This window comes from Barbus barbus, assembly GCF_936440315.1.
Source record: "Barbus barbus genome assembly, chromosome: 42".
NCBI lineage: Eukaryota > Metazoa > Chordata > Actinopteri > Cypriniformes > Cyprinidae > Barbus > Barbus barbus.
The window spans coordinates 1,663,157-1,680,090 of NC_136720.1; the positions used below are offsets into that span (position 1 = coordinate 1,663,157).

General features: G+C 39.5%; 1 protein-coding gene across 2 annotated transcripts in view; it reads right to left on the reverse strand.

Annotated features, from left to right (window-relative positions):
* Positions 1 to 16,500, reverse strand: part of LOC306861610 (polyunsaturated fatty acid 5-lipoxygenase-like) — a 587,266-nt gene extending 570,766 nt beyond the window's left edge. Inside the window, exons 1-14 of one of the 2 annotated variants that reach the window (XR_013783488.1) lie at positions 16,291 to 16,500; positions 13,242 to 13,440; positions 13,073 to 13,145; positions 12,208 to 12,330; positions 11,919 to 12,025; positions 11,602 to 11,774; positions 11,185 to 11,331; positions 10,852 to 11,061; positions 9,476 to 9,562; positions 6,084 to 6,262; positions 5,836 to 5,960; positions 5,578 to 5,678; positions 5,324 to 5,494; positions 4,906 to 5,222 (exon numbers count right to left, since the gene is read on the reverse strand). Coding sequence is in view for 1 of the 2 variants with exons in the window: in XM_079403987.1 (XP_079260113.1) it covers positions 5,043 to 5,222; positions 5,324 to 5,494; positions 5,578 to 5,678; positions 5,836 to 5,960; positions 6,084 to 6,262; positions 9,476 to 9,562; positions 10,852 to 11,061; positions 11,185 to 11,331; positions 11,602 to 11,774; positions 11,919 to 12,025; positions 12,208 to 12,330; positions 13,073 to 13,145; positions 13,242 to 13,440; positions 16,291 to 16,440 (2,025 nt within the window). In the remaining variant the exon portion in view is untranslated. Of the gene's footprint in view, positions 1 to 3,748; positions 5,223 to 5,323; positions 5,495 to 5,577; positions 5,679 to 5,835; positions 5,961 to 6,083; positions 6,263 to 9,475; positions 9,563 to 10,851; positions 11,062 to 11,184; positions 11,332 to 11,601; positions 11,775 to 11,918; positions 12,026 to 12,207; positions 12,331 to 13,072; positions 13,146 to 13,241; positions 13,441 to 16,290 lie in introns of those variants that run through there. The other variant, XM_079403987.1, reaches the window with a different exon arrangement.
* Positions 16,501 to 16,934: the final 434 nt, after the last annotated feature.

Sequence of the window (16,934 nt, forward strand, 5' to 3'; positions counted from 1 at the left end):
TCGTACAGAAAATAATTAATTCAAGTTTTTACTGCTAAAAGTGGATCTACAAGCAATTGAATCATAGGGTGCCTTAACTTTTAATCAGAATCATAATTAGCTTTATTGCCAGGTATGTTTGCACATACGAGGAATTTGTTTTAGTGACAGTAGCTCCACAGTGTGACAGAATGACAGCGACAGGACACGATACAGATAATAATAATAAAAACGTAAAATAAAAATAATAATGTACAAATATACAAAATGGACAATATGCAAAATAGCACAAACACAATATACAAAATAGACAATTCGTTATGTACAGGTCTGTTAGGTGCAAATTTGAAATGTAATAAGTATGTATGTTAAATAAAAATAAAAAGTATGATAGTGTTGTCTCATGTTTATTGTTAAGAGTTAAATGTTCATGAGATGGATTGCCTGAGGGAAGAAACTGTTCCTGTGTCTGCTCGTTCTGGTGCTCAGAGCTCTGTAGCGTCGACCAGATGGTAACAGTTCAAAGAGGGAGTGTGCTGGATGTGAGGGGTCCAGAGTGATTTTACCAGCCCTTTTGCTCACTCTGGATAAGTACAGTTCTTGGAGAGTGGGGAGGGTTGTACCAATGATTCGCTCAGCAGGCCGGACTACCCTCCGTAGTCTTCTGAGGTCAGATTTGGTAGCTGACCTGAACCAGACAGTTATATAAGTGCAGAGGACAGATTCAATGATGGCAGAGTAAAACTGTTTCAGCAGCTCCTGTGGCAGGTTGAACTTCCTCAGCTGGCGAAGGAAGTACAACCTCTGCTGGGCCTTTTTTTATAATAGAGTCAATGTGAATGTCCCACTTCAGGTCCTGAGAGATGGTGGTGCCCAGGAATCTGAATGACTCCACTGCAGTCACAGTGCTGTTCATGATGCTGAGTGGGGGGAGAGCAGGGGGGTTTCTCCTGAAGTCCACGATCATCTCCACAGTTTTGAGCGTGTTGAGCTCCAGGTTGTTAAGACTGCACCAGACAGCCAGCTCCTTAACCTTCTGTCTGTAAGCAGACTCGTCACTGTCCTGGTGGATGAGGCCGATCAGTGTGGTGTCATCCGCAAACTTCAGGAGCTTGAGAGAGGGGTCTTTAGATGTGCAGTCATTGGTGTACAGAGAGAAGAGCAGTGGGGAGAGAACACAGACTTTGATGATCGTGTGGGTGTTGGATGTGTATTTTCCCAGCCTCACTAGCTGCTGCCTGCCTGTCAGGAAGCTGTTGATCCACTGACAGATAGAGGTGGGGACAGAGAGCAGAGTTAGTTTGGGCAGGAGGAGGTTTGGAATGATAGTGTTAAAGGCCGAGCTGAAGTCCACAAACAGGATCCTCACATAAGTCCCTGGTCTGTCCAGGTGTTGCAGTATGTAATGCAGTCCCATGTTGACTGCATCATCCACAGACCTGTTTGCTCTATAGGCAAACTGCAGGGGGTCTATTAAGGGTCCAGTGATGTCCTTAAGATAAGCCAAAACTAGTTTTTCTACTGACTTCATGACCACAGACGTTAGAGCCACAGGTCTGTAGTCATTAAGTCCTGTTATCTTGGGTTCCTTTGGGACAGGGATGATGGTGGAGCGTTTGAAGCATGAGGGGACTTCACACAGCTCCAGTGATCTGTTGAAGCTCTGTGTGAAGATGGGGGCCAGCTGGTCAGCACAGGATTTCAGAAAGGCTGGTGTCACACCGTCTGGGCCTGGGGCCTTCCTTCTCTTGTTCTTTTTGAAGACCTGGCGCACATCATCTTCTCTTATCTGCAGTTCAGGTGTGGGAAGGTGTGTGCAGTTCAGGTGTGTGCGACCGAGGCGGGGATCCGGAATGACGCAGTGGAGCCGGAGCGACAGAGGTCCAAGGTGGAGCCGGAGGGAAGGAGGATCCTGACAGACCTGGAGGGATGAGGTGTAGCTGGAGGAGTGGAGTCCCAAGGCAGCGGATGGTCGACGACAGACCAAGGCGGAGCAGGAGGGAACCCAGCAGAACTGGTGGACTGACGGGGCATGGCGGAGAGGAGGGAGCTTGGAGCCAAGGTGGAGCTGCTGGTCGAAGGGCCGAGGCGGAGTCCAGGACTCCAGAGGCTGGAGGTAGAGACAAGGGATCCTCCAGCCACATCGCCGATGGAGACTGGCAGACCTGTGGAGAACCCACCGCACAGATGGTTGGCTGAGGGACTGCCAGGAGACAGTGGTGGTGATGGTGAAGACTGATACAGAGGAGGTGGGAGAGGGAGGCTGGGCGGGTGTTCAGAGTGTTCAGGGGACACACACCATAAGGCCACTCCCAGCACCGGGAGCGCCAGCTATATGGAAACAACCTCCATCGTCATTTCAGGAATGGCAGACAGTTCAGACAAAGGTGGGAGAAGAGGGGGGATGTCTGCATATATATCCAAATAGTCCACAGAGCTCGGCTCACCCTCAGACATGGTGCAGTGGGCGGAGCTTCCCTCCACACTCTTGCTGTCTGTGTTGCTTGCGAAATCCTCGATGTCCTGGTCTTCTGTCACTCTATGGTGAAATGAAACACATGAAGAAGAAATAACATTAACTGGTTAATGGCCATTTCAAATAAGAGTTTCTGTTCAGAACTATTAAATTTGATTTTGATTCGGTTTCTGCTTATGCTCCTGGCAAAATTTATTTATTTGCCAGTTTTTGTTCCATTTCTTGAACTGGTTCATTTCTTGGCACAGCGGTTAACCAGACAAAATTAAAAATAGCACATCATGCCGAAAAGGTTGCCGACCCCTAGTCTGTTCATTCTTCCCTTGTCTGGTCCTGTCAGAATGACGTAGTTCTGTACAGGCCCCTCCCACTATAGTTGATTGACACTAGCGGCTTGCCTCAGACCCACCCTGAGTGAGCTGAGAGCTGCCCGCCTCCGGTGCAGGGGAAGACTGAGATTGTGATTGAGGTGTTTTGTTGTTGGATGTAATAATGAATATAGCAGTCGTCATTTACTCTTGACATCTGAGCCTCTAGAAGCTTGTGTTCTGCAAGTGAACAACGCTTTATTATGCCATCCCAAAGAGGCACAAAATAATGATGTTTATGATTTAGAACATATGTAAAACTGACATCTTAGAGATGTCTATCAGATTTTTGTATACAGTAGATGCTTTCCAGACATTACGTTTTAACGTTTATCTAAGTACCAGTTAATCAATATTTCCAATGTTGTCATTTAAAAAATAATAATTTTATCAACATTTTTGATTCATTGTTATCATACAATGTTGATTCTACAATACTTCTGTTGACAACACTGAAAGGACAACTGAAATATAATCTTGATTTAACATTAAATCAATGAGAAGTTGAGAAAATATTTCTACTAGTTCAGTCACATTTTTATTATTATTATTATTTTTTTTAACAGTCATTTTTTCTTTTAAATCGGTCAACTGAAAGCACTTAATTTCATGCCATGGAAAAACAAGACATTCATATAGATGCAGAAGTTAAGCAAAAAACAACGTTCATTTGTTTCTGGAGGTCCCGAAGGAACAGATGCAGCTATTTTATATGAACATGGTATGGTCGTGAGTAGCGACTCACCAAATATACACATATTCAAGAAAGTATCATTGAGGCCCTTTTTGCCTCGACTGCTCTTTAACTCCTCCTACTGAAAGCCTTGAAACAAAGGCTATATAAAGTTTAATATTCATGCTCATGGGCTTCTATAGATCATCAAAATGTTGTTGGAATTTTGTTAATAAAGACCAAAGGCAAAATCATGATGCACTTTTTAATGGGTAGGAACAAAATGGGTATATGCAAACATGTTAATATAAATTATATTCCATTTTACCACCCAGCCCTACTGTCAGTGTGTATTTAATCTATTTATGAACTTGGTGAAGCACAACACTATGTCATGACATCAGTATGTTCAGCCAATCAGATTGGTGTGTTTAGACACTGGTTCACACAGTGGAGTTCCCAGAGTGCCAACACCAAAATAATATATTTGTGTCACTGTTAGACTTCTATAGAAGATTTCCAACCTCAGATGTCAAATCCTATCAGAAAATATCCATTTTGTCTGGTGTATTATCAGTCTTCTATCAGAGAATTTGACCAAGAAAGCTAAGAGCAGAAAGCGGAAAACAAAGTCATGGTAAAAATGAGCAGAGTTGGTTTATTAAATATCTTAGTTGCACGTGTTTCAATGCTCAGACTTCATTTAATCAGTACAAATCCAACAAGAGTTATTATGTTATGAAACCCCACTATCATAAGATTAAACAACAATAGAAATGAAATGATAAGTAATATGCAATATAAAATGACACAAATGAAGAATAATAAAATGAGGAACAAATGATTAATGTAATAAAATGAAGGTAACACTTTAGTATAGGGACCAATTCTCACTATTAACTAGTTGCTTACTAGCATGCCTACTATTATCAAATTGGCTGTTTATTAGTATTTATAAAGCACATATTCTACATCCCTCATCCTACCTAACAACTATCTTACTAACTATTAATAAGCAGCAAATTAGGAGTTCATTGTGATAAAAGTCATTGTTAATGGTTTGATAATAGCCAGAATTGGGCATTAAAATAAAGTGTGACCAAAATTAATACATGATTAAATGATCACATCATAACTACATTGGTGAGTAATGATTATTAACTTTTTTATAAAAATGAAATTGAATAGAAAATAAAACAACAACACAGATGCTTGCTCTCTTGAAGTAACACATTAACACACACAACTGTTGCTGATGAAAATCCATAAATAAACCACATTTCAATTACTGTGAATGCTGACAGCACATTTATTTGTTTTTATTTTGTATAGACATTAATTGTTTTGAATAATTTGTATTAATCTTTTTTTTTTTTTACCCAGATTACCATTTTCACTAAAATCCTTACAGTTACTGTAACAAGGATTTTGTTGATGGAGTTATGTTGTGATGTGGATCCAAATAGCCCAGCCTACATATTTTCTATGCTATGCATATACTGGTTAAAATCAGATGTGGTTTGGAATGTTTCCCACAGATGCTCTCTCAGATGGCCACACTGTTAGGGATTCTGTCTGGAGACAGATACCAATAGGGCAATTCCAAAGTTTCATTTCGCCTCTTGATGATGTTGATCACTTCAGCTAATTTCTTGCGGAAAGTCTTAGTGGCTTCGATGAGCGGTTGCTCAGTGAAGTGCATATCTGGATACACGCCTAAAAACAGCTGGGGAGAAGATTTGGACAAAACAAAACCATTTACTTTTTTCAGCAATTTTGTGGGAAGCAAGTATATTCAAACTAGTTATGAATGATAAGTCATCAAACCTCTTCGTCCTGGAACTGACTAAGGGCCCAAACTGCTCCTAGATGCCAACTGGAACGTCCACGGTCCGGCAGACTCTCCATGATATAATTCATATCCACCTGTCCCTTCTGTGTGGGAGGAGGCTTCCTCATGGTGCAAGGACAGTTGGGGATCCAGGCAAACCAGTCATACTGGAACACAGTACAGATATCAGCCTATAGATATTAACCAAGCCATAGTTTATATTTATTCAGTAAAGCATGTCTAACCTCACCTGTCCAAAGTTGACAGCAGCATGTTGTGCTGAAGCTGTGAAAATCACAACAGTCAAGTACTCGACCAACTGCTCCCGAGTTTTCAGGGAATTCGGAAACTCTGTGAACATTGGCAACATTTTACCTCATGTATGCAATTAAAGGCATCTCGTCTGCCATGTTATCACAATACATATGTAATCATACAAACATTCACACTTGCGTGCTTGCACAGATATAAACACAGTTACATTTTAGTAAATTTATCCTGTACTCACCACAACTCTCAGGACAATTCTTCATACCAGAGAAACAAACATCATGAACAAAAGCTTGGATCTCCTCGTCCTCCTGAACGGTCTCATCACTGCTGTAGTAGATCCTGACCACATCAGAAACAAAACTGGAGGAAGATCAAATTAAATGATGAATCATCAAATTCAAAAATAAATTCTGGTGTCAAATGCTTTACTAATTACTTTATTGTTATGAACATCTGTACATTTTTGTGTAATTTATCAACTACCTTTTCACTGCCTCCCAGACCATCATGCCATCATCTCTGTAGTAATAGTTGGGCAGATCTTCCTTGTTGTCCACTCCTCGAGCTTTCAAGGCCTCAGGGAAGAACAGGGACTTGTAGGTTAAGGTCTTCATGGCCTTTTGAATCACTTCAACAATTCCATTTCCACCGGTGCCATTAGCCTTTGAAGTAGAAGGACACCAGTGATTTTTTGTTGTTGTTGTCTCAATTACATTTTATAAATGCTTTTTTTGTTTTTAAAGAAGTGCAGTGAATTTAACAAAACAGAAACTAAAGCCAACAGCTAGTAGGGGTGGGGGGGGGGGGGGGATCGACACAGCATAGTATTGATTAAATGTATATAAATAGAAATTCCTGCAAGCACATCAAATCTTTCTGTCAGACTGTAATTTCACAAACAAACAATCAAAAACATACAGAACTCATGTAACAACTACTGAACTTAGAATTCGAACATTATATTCATGTGTAATGGGGTTTTGGTATTTGTAGCACCTTTAAATATTAATATTTAATTTAAGTCAATACCATGTGAAAAGTGAAAGGAATTATTAAGCATGTCAAATGTTTATCTCTTGACTGTGATGTTATGTTAACTCCATTTCCCATAATGCTGTACTGGACCCATTTGTGATTTCCTGGTTTCTTCATGCCTGGTCAGTGCATTTGATTCACAAGATTTAGTATATAAGGGGGTAGGAACTATAGATCAGGAGGCTTTGTTCTCCCTGGGACTGTTTTAACTGGACTGGTTTCAGATGTCCATCAGGGTCCTGCAGCAAAACCCCACCCACACCATAGTTGCTCGCATCTGTACTGACGACTGTGGGCTTTGTAACATCATAGAGTGTATGGGAGTTTCTGTAACTAGGTGTTTTACATTTTCAAAGGCCTCCTCAGAACACAGGGCCTGTTTTATCTAGATATCGCACTACAGAAACTGTGTCTGTTCCCCGAACTAGCAAATACAAAAAACATCCAATCCAATTTAAGAGTAACAATTTACTTGGTGTTCAACAAATAAAAAATGTGTAAAATACAGAGAAACTAATGATAAAGCATATTGAATATTAGTTCCCTTTATACTGAGGGTGACCCCGAATAGTCGAAGATTCAGCGCTTTGATAGGAGGAGCCTGATTCGGCTACCAATCTCACAGTTGAATATTCACAGAGGTGTTATGAAACAACAGGATCGTGATATTTTGCTATAAGGGGGTGCTTAATGTAGAACTTCCAGTTGCCTATTGAACGTTCACTTCACGTTGCGTTATGGGTTACACTGCTGTTTACCCTGTTACTGAAGCCTGATTTGTTAAACAAGTAACTGATGTTGTTGGCTCCCATCATCTGATCATGTTAAATCGCTGTTTAGAAACTGGCATTACTCCTGATTTGCTAAAACATGCAACAGTTCACCCTTTGCTTAAAAAAACAAACTTAGACCCATCTCCAACCTGTCTTTTATTGTGAAGATTTTGGAGAAAATAGTCCTCTAGCAGATAATGAAGTTTTTTAAATTTTTCAATCTGGTTTTAGAAGAAATCATTCTACTGAGACTGCTTTGTTGAAGGTTTTTAACGATGTACTAATAAGGTGATTCTGGTGAATATGTTGTTCTTGTGCTTTTAGATTTAACAGCTGCTTTTGATCCAGTAGATCATGCTGTTCTTGTTGCCCAGCTGGAACATTGTGTAGGCATTACAGGCAGTGCACTGGAGTGGTTTAAATCTTATTTTTTGAATAGAAGCTTTTCAGTTAAGTTTGGAGAGTATACCTCAAGTAATGCTGTATTATCGTGTGGGGTTCCGCAGGGTTCTATCTTGGCCCCAATTCTTTTTTCTCTTTACATGCTGCCACTTGGTTCTATTATTAGAAAATATAGGCTGTCATTCCATTGTTACGCACAAATTTATCTGCCCCTCAAGCGAAATTCAGATGGTTTGGATAACCTCTTGGCCTGTTTGACTGAAGTAAAGCCATGGCTTTCTTTAAACAATCTGAATTTAATTGAGAGTAAAACAGAAATGATTATATTTGCTCCCTCTGATTCCTCTGCTACTCCTAAAATAAATTTTGGTGGGTTGTCCTCGGCCATGAAACCGTGGGTAAAACACTTGGGCGTTGTGTTTGATGAATCTTTGAAATTTGACAGGCAGATTGATTATGTGGTGAAATCTTGCTTTTTCCAGCTCTGACTTTTATCGAAAGTAAAGACTTTTCTTTTATTTAAACATTTTGAAAAAGTAATCTATGCCTTTATTTCTTCAGTGATGGACTACTGCAATTCTCTTTACATTGGGATTAGCCATTCAGTCCCGATTACAATTACAACTTTTAACGGGTGCTCATAAACGGGATCATATTACTCCGGTTTTATGTTCATTACACTGCTTGCCGGTGCGCTACAGAGTGCATTATAAATTTTACTTTTTGTTTACAAATCATTAAATGGTATGGGTCCATCTTACTTTCTGTTCTACTGACTGAGCACCATTCAACCAGATTACTCGGGTCATTAAAACAGAGACTTTTGTCGACTCCCAAGTCAAAGTTGAAATGAAGTGAAGTGACATTCAGCCAAGTGTGGTGACCCATACTCGGAATTCGTGCTCTGCATTTAACCCATCCAACGTGCACACACACAGCAGTGAACACACACACACCGTGAACACACACCCGGAGCAGTGGGCAGCCATTTATGCTGCGGCTCCCGGGGAGCAGTTGGGGGTTCGGTGTCTTGCTCAAGGGCACCTCAGTCGTGGTATTGAGGGTGGAGAGAGCGCTGGACATTCACTCCCCCCACCTACAATCCCTGCCGGCCCGAGACTCGAACCCGCAACCTTTGGATTACAAGTCCGACTCTCTAACCATTAGGCCACGACTTCCCCGTAGGGGCGACAGTGCTTTTTCTGTAATTGCCCCCAGACTTTGGAATAGTTTGCCCATCTCGATTAGACTGGCATCATCTTTGTCTGTTTTTAAATCTAAATTATAAAGTTGATAAAGCATTTAATATGTCATGGTCGGGCTCTTGGCTCACCACCAGAGGCCGCCAAACACATACACACCACATGGACTTTATCTTGGACTTCATTTCCCATCATGCTCATTAATTACACTCTCACCTGTTTCCAATAACAGACACTATTTAAGACACTCTGACCCAGCATTCTGGGCTAATAGGAAATAATAATAATCCTGAAAAATTTAAAAATGTCCATAGGACAGCCAAGCATTAAAGCATTACAGCCAAGCATAAAGGTTAAAACCGTTTGCATCTTCAGACCTGTTAACGAAGCAGAGACAGAGATAAACATGAATGCAAAAGTTGTGGTCCCTTACAAGGCACTGTTTATGCAGAGTTAAAGATACCTTTTCAAAGAGCCCAGATTTACAGATGAGTTTTTCACGAGCTGCAGCATTGATGGCAATGGTGAAACGGACATGAGGCATCAGCAACTGTATGAGAAAATGAAGCATATTAAAAAAGACAGGCCTTCAATAAACAAACTACTCTAGGTTACTATGTGACACGGTCACACAAGAAACATTTTCTACCTGCTCAATATATTATTGTGGTTTTCTGCATATTGGAGTTTTAATAGGTATTAATGTTTTCTTAGCCATTTTCTGGTTCTGACTAATCACATCACAGGAAATAAAAGAACATAAAAGAAGTAGCATGGCAAACAAAATGACGGTCACAAACTGGTATTCACTGGCTGAACAGTGGAGTCACTTTTAAGGATTTACCTTTCCAGCTCTTCACTTCATTGGATTTGCTTCACTGGACTATCACTTCTGTGGACTTTGTATATACACCAGTGGACACTTACAGCACGCTAGGTTTCTTAAGGACTGATTTATAGTATGGAACTAAAGAACTCTTTGCTTTTAACAGCCTAGGTTTTCTAGTTTTATTGTGTTGTTTTAAGTTCCATAATTTATTCACTTTATAACTGTTGTACTGTCACGTTCCCTCTCGGGAGACAAGGAGCACGGAGACGTGGAGGTATCAATAATCCCTTTTATTGAACACACACAATGAGACAAGGAGCTTGGGGAGAGACGAACATCAATGACGTTAAGACCGGACACAGGGGCTAGGAAACACAGGGCTTATAAACACTGGGAAATTAGCAAGGACGAACAGAAACAGGTGTGGGGCAATCACATGCAGGGCTGGGGACACATTAACTACTAATTAAAGGAACGAGGATGGCCAAATAGGGACACGAGAGGAGGGGAAACACAAGACAAGGACTGACATGTACATCTAATCTTTCCTCACACAGTTTTAATCTGACCCCATTTTTACAATTGTAACATCTACCATTAAAGCCAGTCGTTACAACTTGATTCAGTGTTTGTACCACAGGTAAGGGGCTTTGTGCCAAAATCAATGTAACACCCTGCCTTTTTGCTTTTATAGCAAGGGCAATGACAAAGGATACCAATGTTCTTTTAAGTATCAATAAGTCTTTATCAATGCAGACAATTCACACACACATCTCTCTCTCTCGAAATGGCCATATTTGAGACAAAAAAAAATATTATTAATATTTTGTAATATTTTGATCGCCAAATTAAAATGCATCCTTTCCTTTTTGTCACTAATGTTTCATTGCATGTCTTTGGTAAAACCTGACAGTGATGTTTTTACATCAAAAGAGGGTTTGCACTGGTGCAAGGTGTTAGTAATTCTGGCCCTAAATCTGATAGCAATGAAAGCATTAAAGGATGGCTACCTTGAATACAGGATGGACTGCAACGAGCTGTCTGTACATGGCTATGGCAAAAACCTCCGATATCAGATGTGTCCTGAGAAGGTGTGTGACCAGCTGGTGTACACTGTAGTCAGCGTATTTCACCCACATCTTGGCTAGCATCCAGTCGTACTGATTATCGCTTGGAAGAAAGACTGTGTTCCCCACTCCTAAAGTGGTCTGACGACTGAGCTGTTTTAGATAGCAAAATAAGCCCAAAATTAGTATTTGGTAAAAACTCAAAAATAAAAAGTTGGTGCTTAAACTACTTAAAAATGTTAAAGTAATGTTTTACAAAATGATTTCTACAGGCACCTGAATAGCAATTGGTAGGATTTCATTCTGGCTGTTCTTGTACATCAGGCAGAAGGGAGCAGCCAAATACTGCTTGGTATCTGGGTCTGAGGCATTGGCTTGCACTCCCTCCAGTATTTCATAGTCTGCTATGTAGATGTTTCCTGCCTGTAATAGAAAGGTATTTAGTATTGGAGTTACACTGGAGAATTTCTACTCCATTCTATATAATTCATACGAACTCTGTCCATGTTTTAAAAAAATAGGATTGCTTTTAATTTGGGATTGTTGTGCTCTACAGGTTTTATTGTACTGTTTTTATTAATATTTCTAACTCATGTAAAGTGTCTCTGGGTACCCTGATAAGTGCCGTATAAAAAATATTTTTTTTATATTATATTATTTTCCTTTTATTAGTGTGGTGTCATTTTTTCTGACCTTTAATTCCTCTTGTAGTGTGAGACCTCTGTCCAGGGAACCCTCCACCATCTCCTGTGTGACTGCAAACTTGTCTGGAAGATTCATGCACTTCCTGATCATCACAGGATTGCAGCCATTCAAAAACTGATAGCCAAAAAAGTAGTCCTTATTCCAGTTCTGCATCACATAATCTGCCAAAGGGAATAAAGTCAGCTGCCAGTGAGTTTAGGAGTATGCAAATGATGTGTGCCTTAGCCAATAATTTATACTCCATCAGTGGACAGATTGTTTTAGTATTAGAGAAAAGTAGATAAAAGAAAAGAAACAATTCAAACCTGACACAGTGTTCTTGATTTTCACAAATATTTTTTCAAAATCTGCAATATCTTTCCAAGAGGACTGGACCGCGGTCATAAATGTATTAAGACCACGATTCCTAATCCTGAAAGAGAAGATCATGGGAAAATACAGCTGAATGCTCACTATCAGAGTTTCAGCATCTGGTTCAATTTAAGCTATGCTCGTTTCTCCATTTATTTTGAGATATTTCCTAGAAACAGTCAAACGGTGTCACAGGAAATCTATAACATGCGTAAATAAAAAAAAGGGATGAACACAACCTACGCTTTAATGTAATTCAAAGAGAAGTCCACAGATTTTTCAGTTTCAAACTGAACGTCCAAAGGAAGTTCAGTGCTTGAGTTGGCATCGATGCTCATGGGGAAACCAGGGCACCATTCCGTCCACCTTCAAGAAACCGCAAAATTAATATTACAGTTATTTGGACTGATAATTATTTCAGGTGATATGTGCATGTGCCTTGATATTATCCAACCAATTGAAAAAAGCTGCATTGAATGCATTGATGACATCTATTTAGTCCCTGAGCAATCCTGTTTTAAACAAAGATGTGTTCCTCTACTAGGTTTTTTATGGACGTAGTGTCCGTGACGTCACCCATAGGTTTCTGAAGAGCATTTTTGAAGCTCAAACTGCACGGAGCCGGCCGACGCCATCTTGGCAGCGCGTCACTCCTGGATAATCGAAAATGGGCAAAAAGGTGGAGCTGGTTGCTGAAACCACGCCCCCCTAGCGTGACGGTGGTGACAGAAGCAGCAATCCACCTGTTACTCAAGGCTTAATATAATTTAAACGGATGAGTTGTGGAAAAAAATCACCCCCTCACAGTTGTCATGAAGGGAAAAATGAGTTATATAGACCAAAACCACTTTTTTCTGCTGTAAAGTTGGGCATTTTAACATGGGGAGTCTATGGGATTGACTCCCTTTTGGAGCCAGTCGATGAATTGTAGTTTAAGTCACTTCCATGTTGGTTTCAAGACAGAGACCTGAAGGTTGCAGCTTGGTTTCTATTCTGACTTGTGTTTGGTGTTTGCAGAGTTAAGCAATCTTAAACTTGCAAGCTGAAAAACATTTTCACCACCACATGATTGAATATTTACACAGGATTGTAGTCATTGGCATCAAACCTGAACAGCAGTTGTCTGGATTCCAGTTCCTTGCGCCTGTAGTCTTTCATATCATCATCCTGAGGCAATTGATCTAAACAAACATGTATATATACAGACACACAAACAAGAGTAATTATGACATGCTTCATTCAGGACTGAATAGTGAACAGAATGAAATAGGACTCACCCTTGCGATCTCGAAGAACCACTTCCTTTTCATCGGCTATCCAGCGATAACAGGGGAACTCAAAGCTGTCTCCAGAGGGTGTCGTCACACTGATGCATTTGCAGTACCAGTGATCATTGAACAAGATTTTCTCCTTTTCAAGTTTCACCAGCACTATGTCTCCAAGAAGCTCCTTCACACTGATGTCAACAGATGCCACCTTTAACAACAACTTCTGTTAGGCATAACTGAATCACACAGGTTGTGTGCAAAAATTATCACTTGTTTTGTCATACAACATCGTTCTTTTCTTTATGAAACATGTATTTTCCTCAAACATCCTTTTTAAATTTGATTATATGACATGCTTTTAATCGCTGTGAAAAAAGTGGATGCGTGAGGAAATTTGTGGAAGCTTTGAAAGGGAAAAGTGGGGTTATTATAACGCAAGCTTTCCCACATTTTGTGAGAAAACATGAGTATTTGACAACACCCACAATTAAATCAGAGTGATATATATTTAAAATTTACCTGAGTACAAGTAAAAGAATGGAACAATAATATGACTCAAGTAAAAGTCCTTGCACACTGAGTCCGAAATTTTCGCATGCGTTTTTCCGTTTTTTTTTCTTCTTCTTTTTCGTATTCATCATCCTTTCCTATCAAAATGCATGCTACGGATGCGAAAACACAGAAAATCGAACCTGATCCAATTTTTTTTATGACGGACGAAGGTTTCGGAGGCAGTGTGTAAACATGATTGACACAACGTATTTATTTTTTTACGTGCAAAGATTTCTGACGAAAATTTTGGACTCAGTGTGCAATGGCCTTAAGAGTTAAATGGTTGAAGTAGCTGAAAAACTACTCAAGTTACTGTGGTACAATGTACTTTAGTATTATTTTTCTATTTTTATCCAAAATGAGGCGATGTGGAGCATTAAAAACTCATGTAATGTCAGTTTCACAAGGGAGACTCATAGAAGTATTCAGCTTCCAGGGAATCCCGTTACGTTGTCACTGATGAAAAATGAACACACACATAAACACACAATTACGATGATATACCTGTATGTGTTTATTTGTGTTCATTTCATAAGAATGATGTATATTTATAATGCAACGGTGTGAATAGATAGTTGTCAGTAAAAATATTATGTGGGGTATGGGCAAGGTGGTCCTTGGAGCGGTGCAACCACACCAGACCCGGCACTTGATTCTAAGTCATATTGCTAAATATTTCATTGTTCCTGAATATTATGAATGAAAATATAATTATGTAAATTTCAAGCATTATTAAGGACAAGTAAACACTCAGCAATTTAAAAAGTACAAATAAACAAGTTAGCAATCACACAAAGTAATTCAATTGAACAAATTAATTACGATTGAAATAAACAGTGTTTTAAGATTGTCAGGTATTCAGGTGCAGAAACTGTAATAAACATACAATATAAATGTAGTTACAGAAGTTATTCAGTCAATTTTCTGTCTTTGTTTGATTAATGTTATTATAGAGAAAGCAGCAGGAATATTTGGCTGCTGTCACTTTAGGAGCTGCACAGATCCAATATACTGTTACACATGCGTTTTCTTTCTCAACTCTTTACGTTCATTTAAGACATAAAAGATACGTAAGAGGACTCAGTATCACGCACTATACAGTTTGTGTGCAGAAGAGAAAACAGCGAGTCTTCTTGCGCTTGAATGGTTTAACGTCATATTAAAGGATTGATAAGCAGAATCAAAATCATGGTTTATCAGTTAAATGTACATAATGCATGATCTCTTATTGCTATGTTGGTAATGTTGAGGTTATTTCAGCTTTGTACTAAGTGTGCTTCATTCATTTAGTTTGAGTGCACTGATAAAGAGGGTCAGCTTTACTTAAACTGCTGGTGCTCTGGTAATATCATTGGCATGACCCATGATTTCAATTCTGCTTATCAATCCTTTAATATGTCTTTAAACAATTCAAGCGCAAGAAGACTGTTTTCTCTGCTGGACCTGAAGTGGGACACTCACATCGACTCCATTGTAAAAAAGGCCCAACAAAGGCTGTACTTCCTTGGCCAGCTGAGGAAGTTCAACCTGCTGAAACAGTTCTACTCGGCCATCATCGAGTCTGTTCTGTGCTCGGACTGCCGAGAGGATTATTGGTGCTCCCCTGGTCACCCTCCCAGAACTGTATACATCCAGAGTGAGGAAAAGGGCTCAGAAAGAGTCATCTCCTTTTTGAACTTTTGCCATCTGCCCGGGGCTTCAGAGCCAGAAATACCAGTACAGGCAAGCACAAGAACAGTTTCTTCCCCCAGGCAATCTACCTCATGAACAGTTAAATGTTCCCCCAATTGTGCAATAAAGATATGTGCAATAACCTTCTATTTATTTCTTACCACCTACATCCTAGTACATCCCTGCATCTCACTCTATTCTATTCCTATTTTATCATCTATAGCACAACTGTACATACAATTCATTTTATTTTTTCAATTTTTGTCTATTTATATTTACATATGTGTATTTTTACTCGCATATTTTTATTATCTCTGTGTGACACTAAAACAAATCCCTTGTATGCGCAAGCAAACATGGCAATAAAACTCTTTCTGATTCTGATTTCAGGAGCTGTCAGAATTACAATTTAAAATCAGAGCATGGCTTTCCTACGTTCAACTTAAATACAGAAACATTAACATTTCTGTTTCAAAACAACAACACCAGTCGCTCCGCCCCCCCAGCTGGACTGGAAGTTTTGACCCCTGGGTCAGACAAATGTTTCTCCATCAGCACCTCTTTGTACTTTTGGTGAAAAATCAATGTAGCGAAGTTGATTATTTTTATTCAATAAAAGTACCACATTTGAATTATACTCAAGTACTGTAACAAAAGTATTTGTAATTAGTTACTTTCCACCTCTGACATCAGTAAATAAATGAAATAATTTCATTTTTAAAAATGAACAACCTGTACTATTTAATGTGTTATATTTCTTTCATTCATTCAATACATGACACACCTGTTTCTATTGAGTTTGTGCTGAATTTGTGAAGGAAAAAACTATTCTTACCGATCCTCTTGCAAAACGGTCAACAACGGATTTGTCCAGTATATTTCTGTCACTGGATCTCTCCGTGCCCACCAGAGTCAGGTATATGTCATTTATTGTCTCAGCAAACTCCTGTTTGCCAGTGGTGACAGACACTTTGTACTTCAACATCGTGCTCAAATGAGAGGAGAAGTACAACACTGTCTTGTTTCACTGCTGTTTTGGGGGTGTGGTCTATCAATATTACTTGTGATGATCTTTATACCATTAAAACATCCTGCAAGTTTCATAGCTTAAGACATCCTCCTCATAAATAAAGCATTTATTTAATCAAGCTCCAAAAATGCTTCATTTGTGTCTGAGGTGCATAATGACGTAACAGGGGAACAAACATTTGTATAAACTCTGCCTCCACAGCAAGACATTCTTCTCAACATAGGCCCCGACATATGGATGTGTGGGACACTTAGTCCATATCCCTCAAGGATTCTATGTCTATTCTATTCTTCATTCTAATCAACTGTCAAACCACAGAAATTTTGAAGGGTTTCCTCATACATGAAAGAAAAAAACCCCCATTGTATTGTATAGTAATGACAGATAAGACCCCTTTTCTAAACATAACAACCAGCGATGGTTTTTGAACGCCTGATCGCAAACTGCTG